The following is a 19,550-nucleotide window of genomic DNA, read 5'->3' as shown; positions in this document are numbered from 1 at the left end:
TTTTGTAAAAACCATTCTACAGATCAATACAAACAATTATGATTCACTTTCACTTTCACATTATCTCTCCGATCTTAACAATGTAACTTCCTTTCCACTTGGAGCGCTGCAATCACTGTGGGTAACAAAAAAGAGCTGGAGTGTTGCTACTGTTGTATTAGACATTGGATATGACAATGATATATAATTTCTGTGATATCCTCAGGTTGTAAAGGGAGACATCAATGAAAAATTAAAAATTATTCAGAAATGTCAAGATGCATCTTATAACTGATTCTGTACTGCAGTATAGTGTATACTGTATTAATGAAAAGATCTTTCTTTTGGTTTCCAGATTATTTCCCGATATTTTGAAAACATCATTGCGGAAAAATGAGTAAAGAATGGTGCATTGCACTTACATGGGGCCGACGTTGACTTTCCTTTCCAGATAAGAGCGTAGCTTTTCGACGTTTTTCATGCAAGTAATAAAGCTTCACGATGCATGAATGGAAATATAGCCTATGTTGTAGCAGTGGTAGTACAGTGTTATTATGCAGTTATAGTAAGATTTTGCTAGGTCGATGCTTTCTGTTAACACGGACACCCAAATTTTTTCCTAGATTCTTGAGATTTGTAGCAGTAGTTGCCTCTTAGCGTGTGAGACCGGAGTTGTAAATATATTCCACAGCATGTGGCTTCTCTCTAAAGCCACAACATAGAAACTTCAAGAAAAAAGATATCGCTCGTGCGACACGCATCAGAATAAGTCTCTATTTCACCGATCATTTCTACGTTGGAATTTATATTTTCCACCAGCAAACTCAGTATATTTCGGATACAAGTCTCTTGACCATTCGTGTCCTGTCGACCGAACTTCAATATGACTTATTTAAAACAGTGCATTGTTAACTTCATGATCGAAGCTCTATTCACGCGGTTACCATTGTACTATTATTACTGACTTTCCAGAATGTCAAAATAGCATGTGGTGTCACAGAAACGAAATGTGTTGGATATTCCTAGTTACGTTTAATGATATTGATGAAAGCTGCGGAAAAAAAAGCAATCAAGAATATATGCAATGCTCATCTCCTTAATTTACGTACATAACATTCCATCTACGAAAAGCTCTCCCAGAAACAACCATTTGAGTTTTAGTCCATAAAGTGAATTGATTACGATCTGTCTTCCTGGTGCAAACATTTCCTTGCTTAAATTTGTGATCAGTGGCTTCCTTGAGATTTTCGATACAGGTAAATCTTAATTTATCACTGAAGAGTGACAAATTAACTGTTTAAGACAATTTCGCTCCATGTCATTTGACTTCGTTAGAAAAGAATTAATCAGTAATGCATGTGAATTTGTAGTAATAACTAAAGTCGTAATTCAGGCCAGTTAGTTTCTTCAGAGATAATTTTTATCCCGTCTGTGGTCATGATACCTCAGTCAAAATGTTTTTTTTAATAGAATTTGGCAGGTGCACTTTTTACTATCTTCTCCATTATTTTTGAAGGAGAGTTTTTTATTGGGTCTATATTGGTAAAAAGTTGTTTTGGAAAGACAAGTTCAACAACTATGCTGTTAATAAACAGTAGCTGTGAAACTTCTATTTCCAAAATAAATAAATAAATAAAAATAAAAACGTGTAAAAGATACTTTATCAACTCTAGACCCGAAAATAATATTCTCCTTCTAATACAATGGGGAAAATAATTGCAAAAATGGAATTTTTCAATGAAACTCTTTTTTTATGAAGGAGAAATGTACTAGCTGTTTCGTAGTTGACATCTACTAGATTGTAGCTATGTAATTTCTATTTTAAAAAAGAATAAAACTTTTATTAGCTATAGACCTGCAAATGAAAATAAGGGTTAACATTAAAAAATATGGAATTTTCGATGAAATTCTATTGAAATTAAGTCAGGTTGTCGTCATCTCCACAAATGGGTCAGACACGAATGTGTATTCCCGCTTTACTTTCCAGCATTCTGTAATAAGTTCTAACTGCTTCCTTTATGTTTGCGTTAAGGAAAAGAGGAAACCAGAAATATTCTCCATCTTTGTTAAGATACTACGACTGACGAAAGGCCTTCGTTGCTAAATCTAATGCATAATGTATCCAAATGTAACCTGCTCAGTGGTAAGTGTAAAAACAGATCACGAGATTTTTTTTATGCTTTTAGAAATGTGTATTTCTGTTCATGATATTTTTGATGCATTAAAAGGTTTGTTATTCAGTGTTGCATTAATCGGAAAACCTAAAGAGAAATCTCTCTTTATTACAGAAAAAACATGTAACATATACAAATTATCGGTGAGTACTGGTTCTTTTTATCCATAGTTATCAGCAACATATTGGCCGAAGACGCGCACGGCTTCGAAGAATGGCGTCACCAAGTTGAGAATGTCAGACGCTGGGGGATTGAAACCCAGGCTACCGCCACCGGGAAGTTCGATGGTGTAGGAGAGGGCTACTCCGCCGACACCCTTCGTCCAGTCATCACTGCCGCCAGCCGCGGCGTCTGTAGAAACAACGTAAGGTACAGTGTGGTGACTCAGTAACAAAACGAACATGGAACACTGTGCATTTGCAATTGCAAAGCAGATATTTTACATCTATAGCTATACTACTAAAAAACTGTAAAACCGTCATGTCTATCTGTTTGCCTATTTGAAGAACCTAATCTCAAAAAATACTAGACTAATTATCATGAGGTTTTCACCGGTGGCTTGAACGTGTCTTGGGACTACGTATAAGGTTTATTTAATCAAAATAGGATTACGAAAAAAATATCGTTATCTAATGTTTCATCTAAGTACGTCGTCACTGTGTGTTTTTTTTCTGTTCGAACACACTACTCTACAAAACTAGACGAATTTTCATGGGGTTCTCACATGCAAGTTGACTGTAGCTTGCGGCAACATGTAGGCTTCATTTAATCAAAATCTGGACCTGGAATAAAAGATTTCATAATTTGAAGTTTTATCTAAAATTATGTTCTCAGCTTAATAGTTGATGTTTAACCATCAAGGTGTAGTACACCAAACAACCAACAGATGGTGCCGTTAGTTTCGTAGTACGCCAAAAAACCAGTGGATCCCCCTTCTAATTTTTTTAACCTCACCAACAGATATATTTTCCGAATTTTACTTCACTCCCAGTATTAAGCACCGGAATCCTGTCTTTACGAAATTACTTGGCTAGGATTTACGGATTTATTGATTTCGCTTTATATATTAAAACGTGACATTTCTCTGCTTCTGCCGATAGGTTTTATTTGTATTCTTTTCCAGAAAAAACGAATTTACTAAGTCTACTTTGCGATTCTGGTGCCAGCTCGATACATTTCGATTTAGTTTTGTTTACGAATAAAAATGCTTAGAAAACGGTAGAGTCTTTCTGAGTACATCAGAATGGCTAAAAGACTGAGGCCTACGCGATATGAAGTATCAAATGAAGATCATGAGGTGAAATTTGCTGCTGCTCGAGAACATCGAGAACATCGCTCTTTGGAAACTACTTCTGAAAACAGGGCGTGACTTGACTCTGATCAAGAGCGTCACGCATTATCTCGCTTCTGAGGACCTTCACTCACAGAGTCTTAAAGTTCCTTCTCTCCGACGCAACATTATACAAGCGGAAATTTTGACGGGAAGGAGCGCAGGCGAGGGAGTTTTTACACGCTATATCCCGCTTATTCCTAACTATTTATCATTTCGCTTTGAACATGTACAATTCCCGGTGAGCTTGTGTTATGCCATGACCATAGACAAAGCACAAGGCTAGAGTATGCGTATTGCAGGCGTGAACGTTAGTGTCAGTCGCTTTTCGCACGACCAAACCTATTTGGATAGCGTAGCAAAAAAGCTCTTCGCTGATGTCCACAATCATACTTCCTCAAACGTTGCGTGCAAAGGTGCTTCGTGAGTAAAACATAACTTCTACGTTTCATAAGTCTCAGACGCAGCTCTAAATAAATACTGAGCAATGCTGAATATTTTAACCTGCCAACTCATGCATTTAATAAGAAAATAATACATTTCATTTCGCCCACTTTTTTTTAACTGTGTATAGGGGGTCAATTGCGTAAAATTTTTATAATATGGATTATAAAGCTAAGCTGAAAAGTATTTCTTCACATATTGTTCTGCTTTCTTTTGAGAAATCTATAGTATACAGAGTTATCCATAAGTACCTCCACGATTTCAGAAGACAACTACTCAACTACAAGACACACAGAAAAATGACACGTATCATTGGATGCAGCAGCTCTCCAAGCTTCGATCCGTAATACACACCATGGAGTAGTTGCAGTAGCGGTAGGAATGTTAGTACATGTTCACATATTATTCTCTCCACGCTCTTGCGCCGAATTAGTTCGCACCTGTACACAGGCATCACAGTGAACACATATCTACATAAGTCTGCTCATGTGCCTTCTTTGGCAATTCATGTCAGCGACGTATTGATGTTTGCCACGTTACAAACGTAGCCGATACTGAGCACTGATGTGTGTATATATTCTGTATGTCTCGCAACTTTTGGGGAGTCGTCTTCTAAAACACTGAAGATACTTAAGACTAGTCCCATACAGTTTCGAATCTTCTCTTAGGTATTAACACTAAATTGTGCAGGACATGCAGTGTAATTTAGGTTACATAGTTGTATGTGTGTGTGTGTTCCTATTGAAATAAAAATGGAAAACCCGGAGAAATGTTTGTCGAACCGGGTACAGATATGAGTAATTATGTCTTTTTTTTCTATCGGCATTGACAGTGCAGACGGTCAAAACAGCTGTTGCTCCTGTAATGCTGGAATGGGGATGGGAAGGGTTGAGATGAAAGAACAGTGTTGATCTGCTAGAGCTATTTTATCCAAAGAATTTCTGTAATGCAGCCACGGCACTAATACTCCTACAGATGGAAATGACTGTTGGAAGTGAGTGACATATTGTCTTCAGTGACCAGGTTCGCTTGGAACTGAGCCCTGATGACCAGCGAAAACCTGTCTAGAGACGCCCCAGACATCGGTGGGATACCAAACTGACTGTCATCCGCCATATGATCCGACAGCGACGACTGATGGTCTGGGGTGCTATTTCTGTTCATAGCAGGACTGTTTTGGGTGTAATCCAAGGCACGCTTACATCACACACGACATTCTACACCTCGTCTGGTTGTCCTTCATAGCCAACCACCCTGGTCTTACATTTCAGCAAGGCAATGACCGCCCCTACACAACGGGTGTTTCTGCTACTTGCCTTCGTGTTTGCTAAAATCCTGCCTTGGGCAGCAAGGTCGCCGGATCTCTCCCAAATCGACAACGTTTGGGGCATTATGGGCAGGGACCTCGGTGTTTTGACGATCTAAGGGCGTAATCGGACAGAATCTGCACGATATCCTTCAGGGGGACATCAAGCAACTTTATCAATCAATGCCAAGCCGAATAAATGGTTGTGTAATTGCCGGAGGTGGACCAATGCGTTATTGACTTAGTTTACGAACTCTTTCGCTTGAATAAATCACCCATTTTTCTGTAACTGTAACCATTTCTGTTAGTACACGATACTTCCGTCCCATTTGCACAATTTCTTCGTGATGTGTCGTTTTCTTCTGTCTTATTAGAGTGTAACTCTCTACGCACATTGTGTCAGCTGGACTCCCATTAGCACGTTGAAACTCTGAGTCTTTGCGCTGATTTCACGCAATTCTTTACATGTACCCTCCGCAATGATTGACGTTCCCTGTCCAAGAGCATATGAGGTCCGTCTGGCATAGGTTTACCTGCGGCTGTTCCTTCGCGTTTCCATTTCACAACCACGTTACCAACAGTCGCGCAGCTTTAGAAGTGCTGAAATGTTCCTCCTGGGTTTGTTACGCAAGGAGGTCACGGTCGGAGTCCGATCCATTCTGTTGTTACACCTCCTCTACTGATAGCACGATACTTCCCGCCTTCTTTTATAAATGCCTCTCGTGATGTCCAGTCATCTGTTCCGCATTATCTATCGATACTTTTGATCAGAAACTGTATGCATTTATCATATAGGACCAGAATCACCCTAATATAAAAAAAGCATTTCGGTCCCAATTGTAAGCAGGCTTCAGCAAGTTATGTGATATTACTAGGTGTATGTTCGCCTCCGGTAGCTGAGTGGTCAGCGCGACAGAATGTCAATCCTAAGAGCCCGGGTTCGCTTCCCGGCTGGGTCGGAGATTTTCTCCGCTCAGGGAGTGGGTGTTGTGTTGTCCTAATCATCATCATTTCATCATCATCGACGCGCAAGTCGTCGAAGTGGCATCAAATCGAAAGACTTGCGGCCGGTGAACGGTCTACCCGATGGGATGCCCTAGTCACACCATAATTCATTTTCACTCGGGGAGTACTGTCTTCAGTCCTAGCCCAATAATTCCTTAAAAGAATTTATAATACGGTTGGATGTTCGAAGTGGAGAGGGGGAGTTTTTAGTCCTTCTTCTAATGGGCAAAAGATCTACGTCGCGAAAACTTCAACTTCTAATCCAGTGCCATTGGTTTTCCTTCGACGCTTCTTCGAAGCAGAAATTAAACAATAGTGCGTTTAAACGTTGTAGCCTTAGTAACGTGAACTAGCGGTAAGTATTCCATTGTTCTTAACTCTACCTGGTTGATGTAGATGCTTTTTGAACGTGAAAAAGATGGAAAATGGACAGACCCACAACATGAATCGCGAGGATGGACACAGCCTGCCATCGTCTTGGCTGGCAGAGGCGCTCACGGGGTTGGTCCGTCACACGCGGCTACAGGTAAAGCAGGGTTGCCACATGTCCGGACTTGTCGGATATATCGTCCGCAACTCGTGGTCTAGTGGCTATCCTGGGTTCGAAACCCCTCACTGCTTAACACAGACGAGGAGCACCCCACCTGGTGTGCAGAAGGCGAGAGATATATGGTTCTTGGTGTGACAGATGTTGTCCCTAATTACCCGTACGACTCCTCATCAGATACTCGACTCCTACTCTTTCTAGGCGCGGGGTACTTCCTTTAAGCGAAGACGAACTCTGTGAAGTGGATTTGTGGACACGCAGTACACTGCTTGTTTGCTGATGGCGAGAAAAGTATCCTTGACTTTCGGCAGTTCCTTTAAGGAACACAATTGTGCAGTTGCCCGTAATCCAAGATACAGATAATTTTTCTCCAGTTTCATTTGCAGTGTTTTCCTTAACCCACCCGAGAGCTGCGGTGTTCTTGTCACGAAGAGTTGATTCCCGCCTTTCCCACACTTCGAACCGATATATTCACTGGTCATCAGAATGTTACTCTCGGAAAAATTATACGTTCATAGCCTCAATTAGGCTGTCGTCTTGATGCGCCTTCATCGCATGACGGCGATTCCCTGAAATCCTCGGTTGTATTAATGACAAAAGTAAATAGATGAATAAAAATAAAAATGAAGGAAAAGGAAAATAAATAAATAAACGATATTCGTTGTACCTCTGCTCCACGTTCCCTACGCTTTCGTTGGTTCCTGGAGGGTGAGAACGGTACATGGTGGCCAGGCCCTCGGTTTGTGACCCCTTCCCAGTTTGTCCCCACCCCTCCCTTTGGGCGCCAGGAAGGTTCCGAAAAAAAGTGCCTTGTGTTGCTGCCTCTGCATCATGAGAATCTGACTTCGATTACTGGTCGGTTGGTAATTTTTTCCGCAAGAGGACCGGGTGTTTGTGTTGTCCTCATCATATCATGATAATTCTGGAAAGTTACGAGATTGGATAGTGCAAGGATTGGGAAAATGCACGGGTGCTGATAACCACGCAGTTGAGCGCTTCACAAACCACTATCATCATGTCAGCTATATAATGTCATGTCCGGATTTTTAGTCAAGTCCGGCCAAATATTTGCAACTCCGCCTTGTCTGGCTTCTGTTGGGCCTTTCAGCGATGAAGTAGAGGATGCACAACTCAGGCCCGTTCCAAACTGATGACTTAGTCTCGGAATAAGTATACGGAGGAATAAGGACATACACCATGAGTATACATAGGTGTATCAACCAATACTAGTGCTATAAATGTAGTCTATGTTCTTCTTCGTGGGCCGAACGAGCAATTAAGAAGTCTGAGCACTTAGTAGCTATCATAATTGCGAAATTATAAGCCTGTTTACTGACTATGTTTTTAGCGTAAAACATTGACTGTAATTGTTCATTAATAAATGACTATGAATATCTAATCGACTCCATTTCTATTTAAAATGGATAGTCCGGCTTTTAGGGCTAAATATATGGCTAAGTACACCACCAAGACTGGCTTTTCTGTTTTTGTGCCTGACAACCATATCATTCGACATACATATCCCTCCTAGCCACCACCAGACGACGCGTGATTAGCGTCACACTATAAAAGCACCTCACTCTTAATGGTCAAAACAGGACAATTACGCACCATGTTAAAGTTCAATTCACAAAAAACAACAGCTGCTTTCTTCTGCAATTCTGACACGCAGTCAGAAAATGAATCTTATTTACGCCATTTAAGGAATTGTGGGCGCAGAAATGAAGACAGCTTTGTTACAGTAGTAGTACACACTAATATAACTTATGCCTCATCATTTTACATCACGACGCGCTCTAGAACCCAGACTAATTTTTATGGATATTGACTCCGGCCACGAAAGACTACGAAATTATATTCCAGAAGCGTGTTAGACATTTAGCAGTCTGCTTTAATACAACATACAGAAGTGTAGGGGTCGAAAGTCGACCAAGAGAGGCTTTTACGACAAGGAGATTAACACGGTTGGTAATTATACTGACGTTTTCACAGCTACTTTATTTTACAGTGGCAGAATCGATTGTGGAGGGTAACTGAGGGAAAACAGCAATTTAATTGCACTCACCTAAGATTGTTGCGTGCGGACATTATTAAGGTTCATATGAATTAACCTTCGTGACCTTTAAATATTCCACTACATCAGATTCTCTGTTTAAGGCAGCTATGCATGAGTGTTAATAGCAGTAGATCTTGTGTTACAAATCGTGAAAAATTAAAGACACAATTTACTTAACTGTGTTCATCAGGTTTTGGCGAATTCCTAACCAACGCTCAATACGTGCAGAACGCAAGTTCAAAGTAGTCGTGAAATTAAATAGTAGTAATAAAAAAGTAGAGAACTAAAAGAGGGATGAATGATTTTTCTTTGCAATAAATAGGCAAGAAAATGAATCACAGACTCGTATTCAGTGTACTGCCGAAAATTCGTAGACTAAAGTTGAAAAAATTCGGAGCAAGGTGGAAACTGTCTGTAACACAATCCCGATGGCTAAATTCTGATGCTACAAACAGATTAAAAAAAATTCTCAACTATAACTCCCGTTTCATGAGGTCAACTGAAAACGCAACATTACTTACACAAGACGTTTGTGGAGCTACCGATGGTGTAGCTAGGACCCCCTGCAGCTTGCTGGGCGGCATCTGCTTGGCGTGCCAAGGCGTCCTGTTGTAAGACACAGCGAGAATAGATTAGAAATGTAGGATAATTTCTGCCGTTGAGCTAATACTACTACACAATCAATATGAAAAATCATGCAGAGAAAGAGGTAAGTATAATAAAAGACGTTACCAGAGTCTCCCAGTCGTCAGGCAGTTCGCTAGTGTATCCCCACGGGTAGAGTAAGTACTGGAAAGAGATTAAAGACATGGTATTCACATAATACTGAATTAATGAACTGGTAATAGAACATGCTACTGTTCAGAAAGTAAAAATTGTTCAACAACATATTTGTATTCACCAAACTTTGCCAGCGACCACATTTCAAACTATATGGTAAAAACGAAAGTCAGTTCTTATCTACACTACTCGCCATCAAAATTGCTACACCAAGAAGAAATTCAGATGATAAACGGGTATTCATTGGACGAATATATTATACTAGAACGGACATGTGATTACATTTTCACGCAATTCGGGTACATAGATCCTGAGAAATCAGTACCCAGAATATCCATCTCAGGCTTTAATAAAGTTCTTGATACGCCTGGGCATTGAGTCAAACAGAGCTTGGATGGCGTGTACAGGTACAGCTGCCCATGCAGCTTCAACACGATACCACAGTTCATCAAGAATAGTGACTAGCGTATTGTGACGAGCCAGTTGCTCGGCCGCCATTGACCAGACGTTTTCAATTGGTGAGAGATCTGGAGAATGTGTTGGCCAGGGCAGCAGTCGAACATTTTCTGTATCCAGAAAGGCCCGTACAGGACCTGCAACATGCTTTCGTGCATTATCCTGCTGAAATGTAGGGTTTCGCAGGGATCGAAAGAAGGGTAGAGCTACGGGTCGTAACACATCTGAAATGTAACGTCCACTGTTCAAAGTGCCGTCAATGCGAACAAGTGGTGACCGAGACATGTGACCAGTGGCACCCCATACCATCACGCCGGGTGATACGCCAGTATGGCGATGACGAATACACATTTCCAATGTGCGTTCACCACGATGTCGCCAATCACGGATGCGACCATCATGATGCTGTAAACAGAACCTGGATTCATCCCAAAAAATGACGTTTTGCCATTCGTGCACCAGGTTCGTCGTTGAGTTCCTGTCTGTGATGCAGCGACAAGGGTAACCGCAGGCATGGTCTCCGAGCTGATAGTCCATGCTGCTGCAAACGTCGTCGAACTGTTGTTGTCTTGCAAACGTCCCCATCTGTTGACTCAGGGATCGAGACGTGGCTGCACGATCCGTTACAGCCATGCGGATAAGATGCCTGTCATCTCGACTGCTAGTGATACGAGGCCGTTGGGATCCAGCACGGCGTTCCGTATTACCCTCCTGAACCCACCGACTTCATATTCAGCTAACAGTCATGGGATCTCGAACAACGCGAGCAGCAATGTCGCGATACGATAAACCGCAATCGCGATAGGCTACAATCCGACCTTTATCAAAGTCGGAAACGTGATGGTACGCATTTCTCCTCCTTACACGAGGCATCACAACAACGTTTCACCAGGCAACGCCGGTCAACTGCTGTTTGTGTATGAGAAATCGCTTGGAAACTTTCCTGATGTCAGCACGTTGTAGGTGTCGCCACCGGCGCCAACCTTATGTGAATGCTCTGAAAAGCTAATCATTTGCATATCATAGCATCTTCTTCCTGTCGGTTAAATTTCGCATCTGTAGCGCGTCATCTTCGTGGTGTAGCAATTTTAATGGCCAGTAGTGTATTTCTCAGAAAAAAATTGTTGACAACAAGAAAAAACTATCAAGAATAAAAGTACGTATAACGTCAGCTTTTGTGAGGAGATTACTGTGAGCTTACATATACGAGGCTTCATCTTCAGGGTCAGCTGTTAATTGACACAGAATTGCCTTTGTTGTTGTGGTGTAAGAACAGGTTAGCTTCTGATATGAGTCTACTTTATGCTTATGATGATGTATTACACAGTAAATCCAACGTTTACCTTCATCTTTTATGTGTTAAGTCTTAAGCCGTCGTCTCACGAGACGTAAATACGCACGTGGACGAGGAGCTGGTGACGTTACATCACCTCGTTCCAAATTCCACGATACTGCGCAGAGTGAAATAAAAAATCTGGCTCGTCAGATTTTGCCTCTTGAAGAGGAACGTGGCCAGTGAGATGCACATCATTTTACGTTACAGGGAGAATATCGGAGCAGCGACATTGCATGTCCCTAAACATCGTATTTGGTAGATTCTCTTTCTCATACAGTGTATAGTATGAATGCAAACTGCTTCAAAGCATCTTCAAACTGAGGATCTCTCGGAAACGCGCCGTTTTAGCTACGCTTTGTTATAATAAATTGATGGGAAACTCCATATCGGTGGTTGATGTTTTCAGTATTACACTTGAGACTTACAAAAGTATACCACTTCAATCCTATGCCACAATGAACATCTATGAAAAACGCGGTTTTTTTGGTACGTCTGCATATTAAACATCAAATAATGGCATATGTGAATACAGTCAATAGAATATGTATGATATATAAGAGAGTTGGAACTTGAATAGTGGCAACTATTTATTTACAGCTCGTACAAAATAGATACGTGTTTCAAAGCTTTACTGACCTATAAAGTAGTCACCAGCATCGTGTATAACCAGTTGCCAGTGATGTGGAAGTCGTAGGATACTCTTAGCAGTGCCAGTTGTGCTGACAGTTCGAGCGGCGCGGTCTATTGGCCGACGAATTCGTAGCAGCTCTGAAGCGAATGCCGTGAAGTGTTTCCTTCAGTTTAGAAATCGAGTTGAACTCACGAGGGCTTAAGTCAGGGGAGTGCAGTAGATGGTATAGCACTTAGCAGCTCCATCAGTCAAACAAATCAGTAACAGCTTGCATCCACACACCATCCTGTAAATCGATGGTCAGGTCCTGTGGAAAGTGTCATCACTTCTGTCTCTATGCTGTTCATTTTTGGAACACAACCTACGACCGGCTTAGAGACAGAGGTGATGACACTTTCTGCAGAACCTGACCATCATTTTGCAGGACAATGCTCAAGCATATACAGTGCAAGATGTTCCTGCACTGCTAAGAGTATCCTACGACTTCCACATCGCTGGGAGCGGGTTACACACAATGCTGGTGACTACTTTGAAGGTCAGTAAAGCTTTGAAACACGTATCTATTTTGTACGAGCTGTAAATAAATAGTTGCCACTATTCAAGTTCCAACCCTGTTATATATCATACATATTCTAAAGACTGTATCCACATGTGTCATTATTTGATGGTTAATATGCAGACTGCACCAAAAAACCGCGTTTTTCATATATGTTCATTGTGGCATAGCATTGAAGTGGTATACTTTCGTAAGTCTCAAGTATAATACTAAAAACATCAACGACCGATATGGAGTTTTCCATCAATGTCTACTTGGGAGGTCAGTAAAACTTTGAAACACGTATCTATTTCGTACGGGCTGTAAATAAATAGTTGCCACTATTAAAGTTCCAACCATCGTAAGTAGGCCTTGTTGCTACGTTGGGCTGTAACGCCGAGGTTAGTGCCGTGAGTGCAGAGTTATGAAGAGAAAACTGGCAAGTTCCCATGCACCTCCTTACCATTTTTCCACCTTTCGTTTTCTAAAAGGTTCTAGGCATTTCTTGTTGATTAATGTACTATCTCAAATGTATAGGTTATTTATTGTAAATAGTGTATTTGCTACAAGGCCAACGAATGGAATGTTTCCCCAGTGGCCAGAAATCTTAACGTGACTGACAGTCTACGTCTGAAAGTAAGCACAAGTTACATACTGGACGTTTTTGCTATTATGAAACTTTCTGTAAAATATGTCTTCCTATCTCTGACTTATGGATTGGATCATGTTCGTATCTTGCCCGTAAATATCATTTACATTGATGGTGAGCAGCTTCGAAAAAATCCCTCTTCCATTCGAAAGAAATTACAAAACTAATCTCGATGCTGAGGTCTATGTGAAGAAGTACGTTATTTCAGAGTCCTGGTAGTCAATGCAACATCGAGAATATAAATATTATGTGTGCACAGACTGACATTAAACATAATATCTTTTCCTTTCCTTCGCTATTTCATGCCCCTTGCCACACGTGGAAGATGGTCGGCTTTCAGTCCGCTCTTAAGTCAAGCGAATTAAAAAATACAGCAAGAGAAATAATATTTGTGGCTGTTTTTCTGCTTTAAATAAAAAATCAAAAACAGAAAGCTGAAAACCGAAAATGTATCCATTTTAGTAAGACATCATAGAAAGTTGAAATTCTTCTGATAAAAAGACTGAAGAACTGAGCTTTCACTCTGATGGACCTGCACAGAGTGAGAAGTCTTGTCGGAGGAGAAAATACGTTCCATAGGTTTTAGGGGTTTGAATAAAGAGAGTGGGTCTGTTGTATAGGGAAAATATGGAAAGGCCGATAGGGGGAAGACAAGCAGTGGTAAAGACAGAGGATGAAGAGTAGTGTAGTACATGGGGAGGTATTAATGGAGAGGAAATAGGAGACAGTGGCCTTGATCTGCAGTAGGATGGATGGGGAAAAGTTAAGATTGGTAGGAGGGATAAATATCATGGCGGTTATCATTGTCTCGGAGAGGGAGTTGGCTGAAGCTGGGTTGTGATGGGTATGGAGTGTGTGTAGGAGTAGGAATGGAGGCATGTTTTTTGTGAAGGTGCAACGGTGTACCATGGTTGGTGATCAGAGGGATGACAATGGGTTTCTGGAATTTAGTTTACGGATGGCATAGGAAATGTAAAGGTACTGAATGTGTGTCAGGAGGAATGGGAATGTTATAGGATTGTAGTGTCTTTGCAATACTGCGCGAATTGCCTTAGCACGTCTCTCCCCTAAATCCAAATTCCCATTAACGCTTCAGTCCACTTGGTATTCCCCCAAAATTCAAACAGCATTGCAGAGCCTCTTCAGCTTGTCTGGAATGCCACTGCAGCATCGAATAAAATGGAGGAACCTGCCTGAAACCCAGGCGTAGGTGCCTTAATTTAATGAAACTGTGATTTCTGAGTCCTTCCCAAGTCTCAAACATCTCTGATGTACATGTGAAGGCTGCAGTGACGAATGTAACTTTATACCAAGGCACGCCCAGTGCTATTCAGATACAGTTGGCGAGTCTGAACAACGTTCTTTGAGTTTAGGGGGTATACCGATTGGTATGAATGACAATTTGAGCAGGAGACCCCGGTTCGAGTCTCGGCCTTGTTGCAAATATTTATTCATCACTTCAATCTGTATACATAGGATGAATCACCTGAAACTTGCACCGAAAACTTTGCGGAAATAGAAAGTACAATAGATGTGCTGTTTTCATTTATTGAATTGGTAGTCAAGAGCTCGTATTGTTAGCCTAGAAAGGGATTGTGTTAATACTTAGAAAGTCTATTTTTTGGACAGACATACTCTTTTAAACTGAACAATGTCCACTGACTTTAAAAAATTAATTGTAGGGTAAATTAGAATGTTAGTGTTGTTTGTTGCAAGATTCTGTTTACGAGATACCGTATTTTGAAAAGTTTCCACACCGGCGCTTCTTTGTACCATTCAGTCTGCGTAGTTGCTAGGTACAATGTTGTTATATTTGCTTACAATGTGCTTGTGTGTTCTTTAAGAGCATTGCGGCTTTTTAGTCGTTAGCGTGTGACTTTCAAGCGGTAGTGGACGATGGGATTTAACAGTGCAGAAAAGGCCGACATGATCATGGTATATGGAGTTATTTCTTGTCCGATGTAGGCGACGAGATATCCCAGTAGACGCCAACCATATCGGCAATTATTTATCATCTTCTTCAACCAGTTACGTGAAAATGGCAACGCAACACGTAGACAACGTAACAGAAGGAAGCAAGTGACGACAGAAAATATGAAATTAATTTTCTTATTCTGTCGCAGTTGATCCACACGTTAGCTTCCACTAAATCACACGAGCAAGTGGCATGAGTCAAGCACGTGTCCTACGCTTTCTCCATCGGCATAGGTTCCATTCTTATCATGTCTCTCCTCATCGAGAACCGTGTTAACTTCCGTACATGGGCATTCAGACCGAATACTCCAAAGGTATGTCGCATTTACCGATTATAGCCATGTAAACTATCGAAACATGCGCTGTTGGTCTGTGGACAATCCCCGTTGGTGGAACGTCAGCGTCCATGGATTGTAAACGAGTGGTGCGGCATAGTGAATCATCAGCTTAGAGGTCTGTGTTTCATATATGGAACACTGAACGCCCACAAGTATTACATCCTTCCACGGATGCTAGAAGGCGTTTCTCTGCAGACCTGGAAGAATGTGTGGTACCAACATGATCTCTGTCCACTGCAGGGCGCACGAATTAGTGCAGAATGTCTTCACGAATTGTTTCCATGTCGTTGGATTGGAAGCAGAGGACCTGTACCTTGGCCAACCCGTTCTCCGGATTTGACGACTGCAGACTTTTCTGAGGAAAGCTGAAAGACGCATCTACAAGGACGTAGCAACCACACCCAATGCTATGCAACGACATATTGCTGCAGCCTGCTCGGACATCTCCGCTGAAATACTAGCACGTGTGCAGCATTCGTTCCATACCAGACTGGTTCCGTGCCAGACCGGTGCCGGCGGTCACTTTGAACTCAACCTGTGATGGTCACTTGTCTCGTTACTGGTCAGAATCCTCATAACTAGTATGTACACTTGTATTGTTCTTTAGTGTCTGCTACCACAAGAATTGTACAAGAGCTGATATGGGAACTTTTCAAAATACGATTTCTCGTAAACGACTCACACTGGAATCCTGAAATAAACACCTCTGACATTCTAATTTATCCAGGTTTGTATGTTAATGTCAGTAGGTATTGTTCCATTTAAAAAGTGTAGGCATTGTTCCACTTAAAAAAGTGTATGTCAACAAAAATGATACACTTTTTAAGTATTATTACAATTTATTGATTGGGTAACAACACGAGCCCCTGACTACCAATCCATTCGGTGAAAAAGTTTCAGGTGATTCACCCTGTGTACATCAGAGATATTCGAAACTTTAAAAGGTCTCTGGGACCAGGTAGTTTCTTTTTATTCCACTCTCTTCGTGTCTGAACTGTTTATGGTCCACATTGCACTTCTGTACAAGGCTACACTCCAGACAAATAAATTCAGGAAACACTCTTTAACATTTATATTTCTACATATACAGTGACATCCATACTCTGCAAGCCACCGTATAAGGGTTGGAAGATGGTATCTTGTACCGCTACTAGTGTTCCACTCGCAAGTGTATCGAGGGGAAAACGACGTTTTACGTGCCTCCATTAGGGCCCTAATGTCTCTGATCTTTTCTTTGTTGTTCTTATTTATAGTAGACATTAAAATATAACTTTTTAGGATTCCGTGCCTGAATCGATAAAAATAGAACACACCTTCGCCTCACTGCCTGCCTGTCTGCCCTACTGCTAAAACTCTTTTCCTCAGGAATGTGCGGAAGTACCACTTTGAAATTTATGTCACATACTCAGGTCTATTGTCCCTTCTCTGAGAAATAAATGTAAGCTTCTCAGTCAGTGCAATAAGAAGATACTGCCATCTGCGTAACATATTTTGATACTGGCAAACTTACCCATCGAAACACATAATTCACTTCCCGTTGACGTAGACTCATGAAATTTGCCGAGAAGCAAAGTTTCACATAAGGGAAATATCCTAAAACTATTACTTTGTAATCACACTATACGAAAATAAATTAATTTTGTTATTTGTTATCCGAAGTAACTTAAAGTTAAAACATTCTCGAAAGTGTTGGAAATATCAGGACTGATATCTTGCAAGTATCAATGTCGATAACAGGCAACTATCGTCGAGGATCTCGATGAACTATCTATAAATAATTAGGTTTGTACGGATCCCTCAGAGCGCGAGTTCTGCCTTTCTTGCCCTTGCCTACCTGCATTTGATTCACTTTATACTTCGGCCATCGTCAGTTATTTTCCTGAATTACAAAACATGTCTATTACTCTTAGTGCAATTTTTTGGGGAACATGTTTTTTTATGTTTTTTCAGCGTACTCTAATAAGTTAACATGATTTATTTTATGAAATTGGCCCTTTTTGTATTTTACTAATATTGAAAAAAATTATTAGTTATAGTTATATCAGGACAAGTCAAAAGATGTTTTAATAAATTGAGCCCTGTATGTAAATTCTTAACAGCTGAAGCTAGCGAATCTATTAGTTACATTGGAAACCCATTATTAGACTACATAAATTACAAGAAACAAAAAAGGAAATTTGTGAAGTAAAATAACGTAGAGGGTAACGGTGTACCGGAAATTTGTTTAAGTGCAGGATTTATTCAAATTAAGACAGCTGAGACGGCTTGTACCCTGCTGTCAGTTTGTTAACAACACTTTTGAGGTGATCTGTACCGCTTTAGAGGTGGTAACGCTGTAAACTGTGTTAAACTGTGACGTAACAATAACACAATAAAAGCTGTGCATTACTATGTGCAGTCTGTTAGAGTTGAATCATTATTTAAATTACAACCTTATGATACGCCATATTAGTTTTCTCAGCAGTTAAAAAAATAAAAAAAGAACTAAAAAACAGCCACTGCATATAAACCAGTACCGAGGCATGACAACGTCAGTCTGTTCAACAATAATCAAGATAAGTAATAGTATATCTCGCTATTTAACAATACAGCGAAATTAACGTAATTTTATTTTTTAAGTTCATTTCGTAGTAATGCCCATTTTCCTGGATAATATGTTAATGTGCAACTATCTATAGGAATGGTTGGCAACTAATGCACATCAATATCATTTCAGCTTTTATGAGTTAATTAGACAATGCTGTATCTGTTACTTACGGGTCCGTAGCTGTGGAATGTGAGGTAAAGTTTGATGCGGTTGGCGTTGGCCAGGATGTAGTCTCTGAGAGCTTGCGTCTCAGACTCCGAGAACGCCTCAGAACCGGCGTAAGTGTCAGAGCAGGGGTAGCTGCTGGCGCCAGCCTCTGAAAGAAGTGCAAGGACTGGTCAGAGATCGAAGGTTTCCAGATTAATTTGTCGGTAAGTAGGAACAGCTGCAGCTGTGTTTCTACCGGTTGACGAGAATCAATATACTAGTAATTCAATGGTCGATCATTAGAAGTCCCGCTGGGATTTTGATGGCGAAAGAAATGTTCGTATTTGCTGTGTAACAGGAAAAGTAGGCACTTTCATGACTTACGATTTTTTATCACCAAGTTCTTCGCCGACGTCGTGGAGTGAGTCCACTATCTGATCGGAAGTGTCCGGACATCTATTAGCGTACGTTAAAATGGGACGTGTCCACCTTTCAGCCGGCCGAAGTGGCCGAGCGGTTCTAGGCGCTTCAGTCTGGAACCGCACGACCGCTACGGTCGCAGGTTCGAATCCTGCTTCATTCATGGATGTGTGTGATGTCCTTAGGTTAGTTAGGTTTAAGTAGTTCTAAGTTCTAGGGGACTGATGAGCTAAGATGTTAAGTCCCATAGTACTCAGAGCCATTTGAACCGTTTGAATCCACCATTCACCTTGGCGTCAACTCGCTGGAGACACTTTCAGTGATGTGTGTGAAGTCTGTGGAGGAATGTCAGACTGTTCCTTCTCAAGTTGCGAAACCAGAAAGGATACTGATGTTGGATGCTGCGGTCTGGTGCGAAATTGACGTCCTAGCTGATCGCAAAGGTGTTCCAATGAGTTCAGCCCGCGATTCTAGTTAGGTCAGTCTGTTTCAGGAATAATATTGTCCACAAATCATTGTCATTTATGACAGGTTGCATGGGCTTGCTGATACAATAATCGTCTCCGAACTGTCTCTCTGCTGCACGCAGTTCACAGTGCTGCAGACCGTCTTCATAACTGTGCGCAGTAAGGAGATACATAAATCGCTCGTTTCCATTCTTCCACTGTCCAGTGGCTTCTGTCCTTAACACTTCTTCGAGCGCTGCTTAGCATCGACTACAGAAATGTGTGGCGGTTGATGAGTTGCTCGATCATTACACCCTATTCTTTTTGACTGCCTACGCACAGTCTTTGTGCTAGATCGACTACTAGTAGCGCTTTGGAACTACACGAGTGATCTTTCCGCTAATTTCATG

General features: G+C 41.1%; 1 protein-coding gene across 1 annotated transcript in view; it reads right to left on the bottom strand.

Annotated features, from left to right (window-relative positions):
- Positions 1-2,098: 2,098 nt before the first annotated feature.
- The window catches only part of LOC126188187 (carboxypeptidase B-like), a 59,053-nt gene continuing 41,601 nt past the window's right edge, over positions 2,099-19,550 (bottom strand). The window contains exons 6-9 of the mRNA XM_049929720.1: positions 18,298-18,443; positions 9,574-9,630; positions 9,363-9,447; positions 2,099-2,504 (exon numbers count right to left, since the gene is read on the bottom strand). Of these exons, the coding sequence (XP_049785677.1) occupies positions 2,314-2,504; positions 9,363-9,447; positions 9,574-9,630; positions 18,298-18,443 (479 nt within the window). The 3' untranslated portion in view covers positions 2,099-2,313. The remainder of the gene's footprint in view (positions 2,505-9,362; positions 9,448-9,573; positions 9,631-18,297; positions 18,444-19,550) is intronic.

The sequence above is a fragment of the Schistocerca cancellata genome, chromosome 5, assembly GCF_023864275.1.
Source record: "Schistocerca cancellata isolate TAMUIC-IGC-003103 chromosome 5, iqSchCanc2.1, whole genome shotgun sequence".
In the NCBI taxonomy this organism is placed as follows: domain Eukaryota; kingdom Metazoa; phylum Arthropoda; class Insecta; order Orthoptera; family Acrididae; genus Schistocerca; species Schistocerca cancellata.
This window is presented reverse-complemented; position numbering and strand designations above follow the sequence as displayed.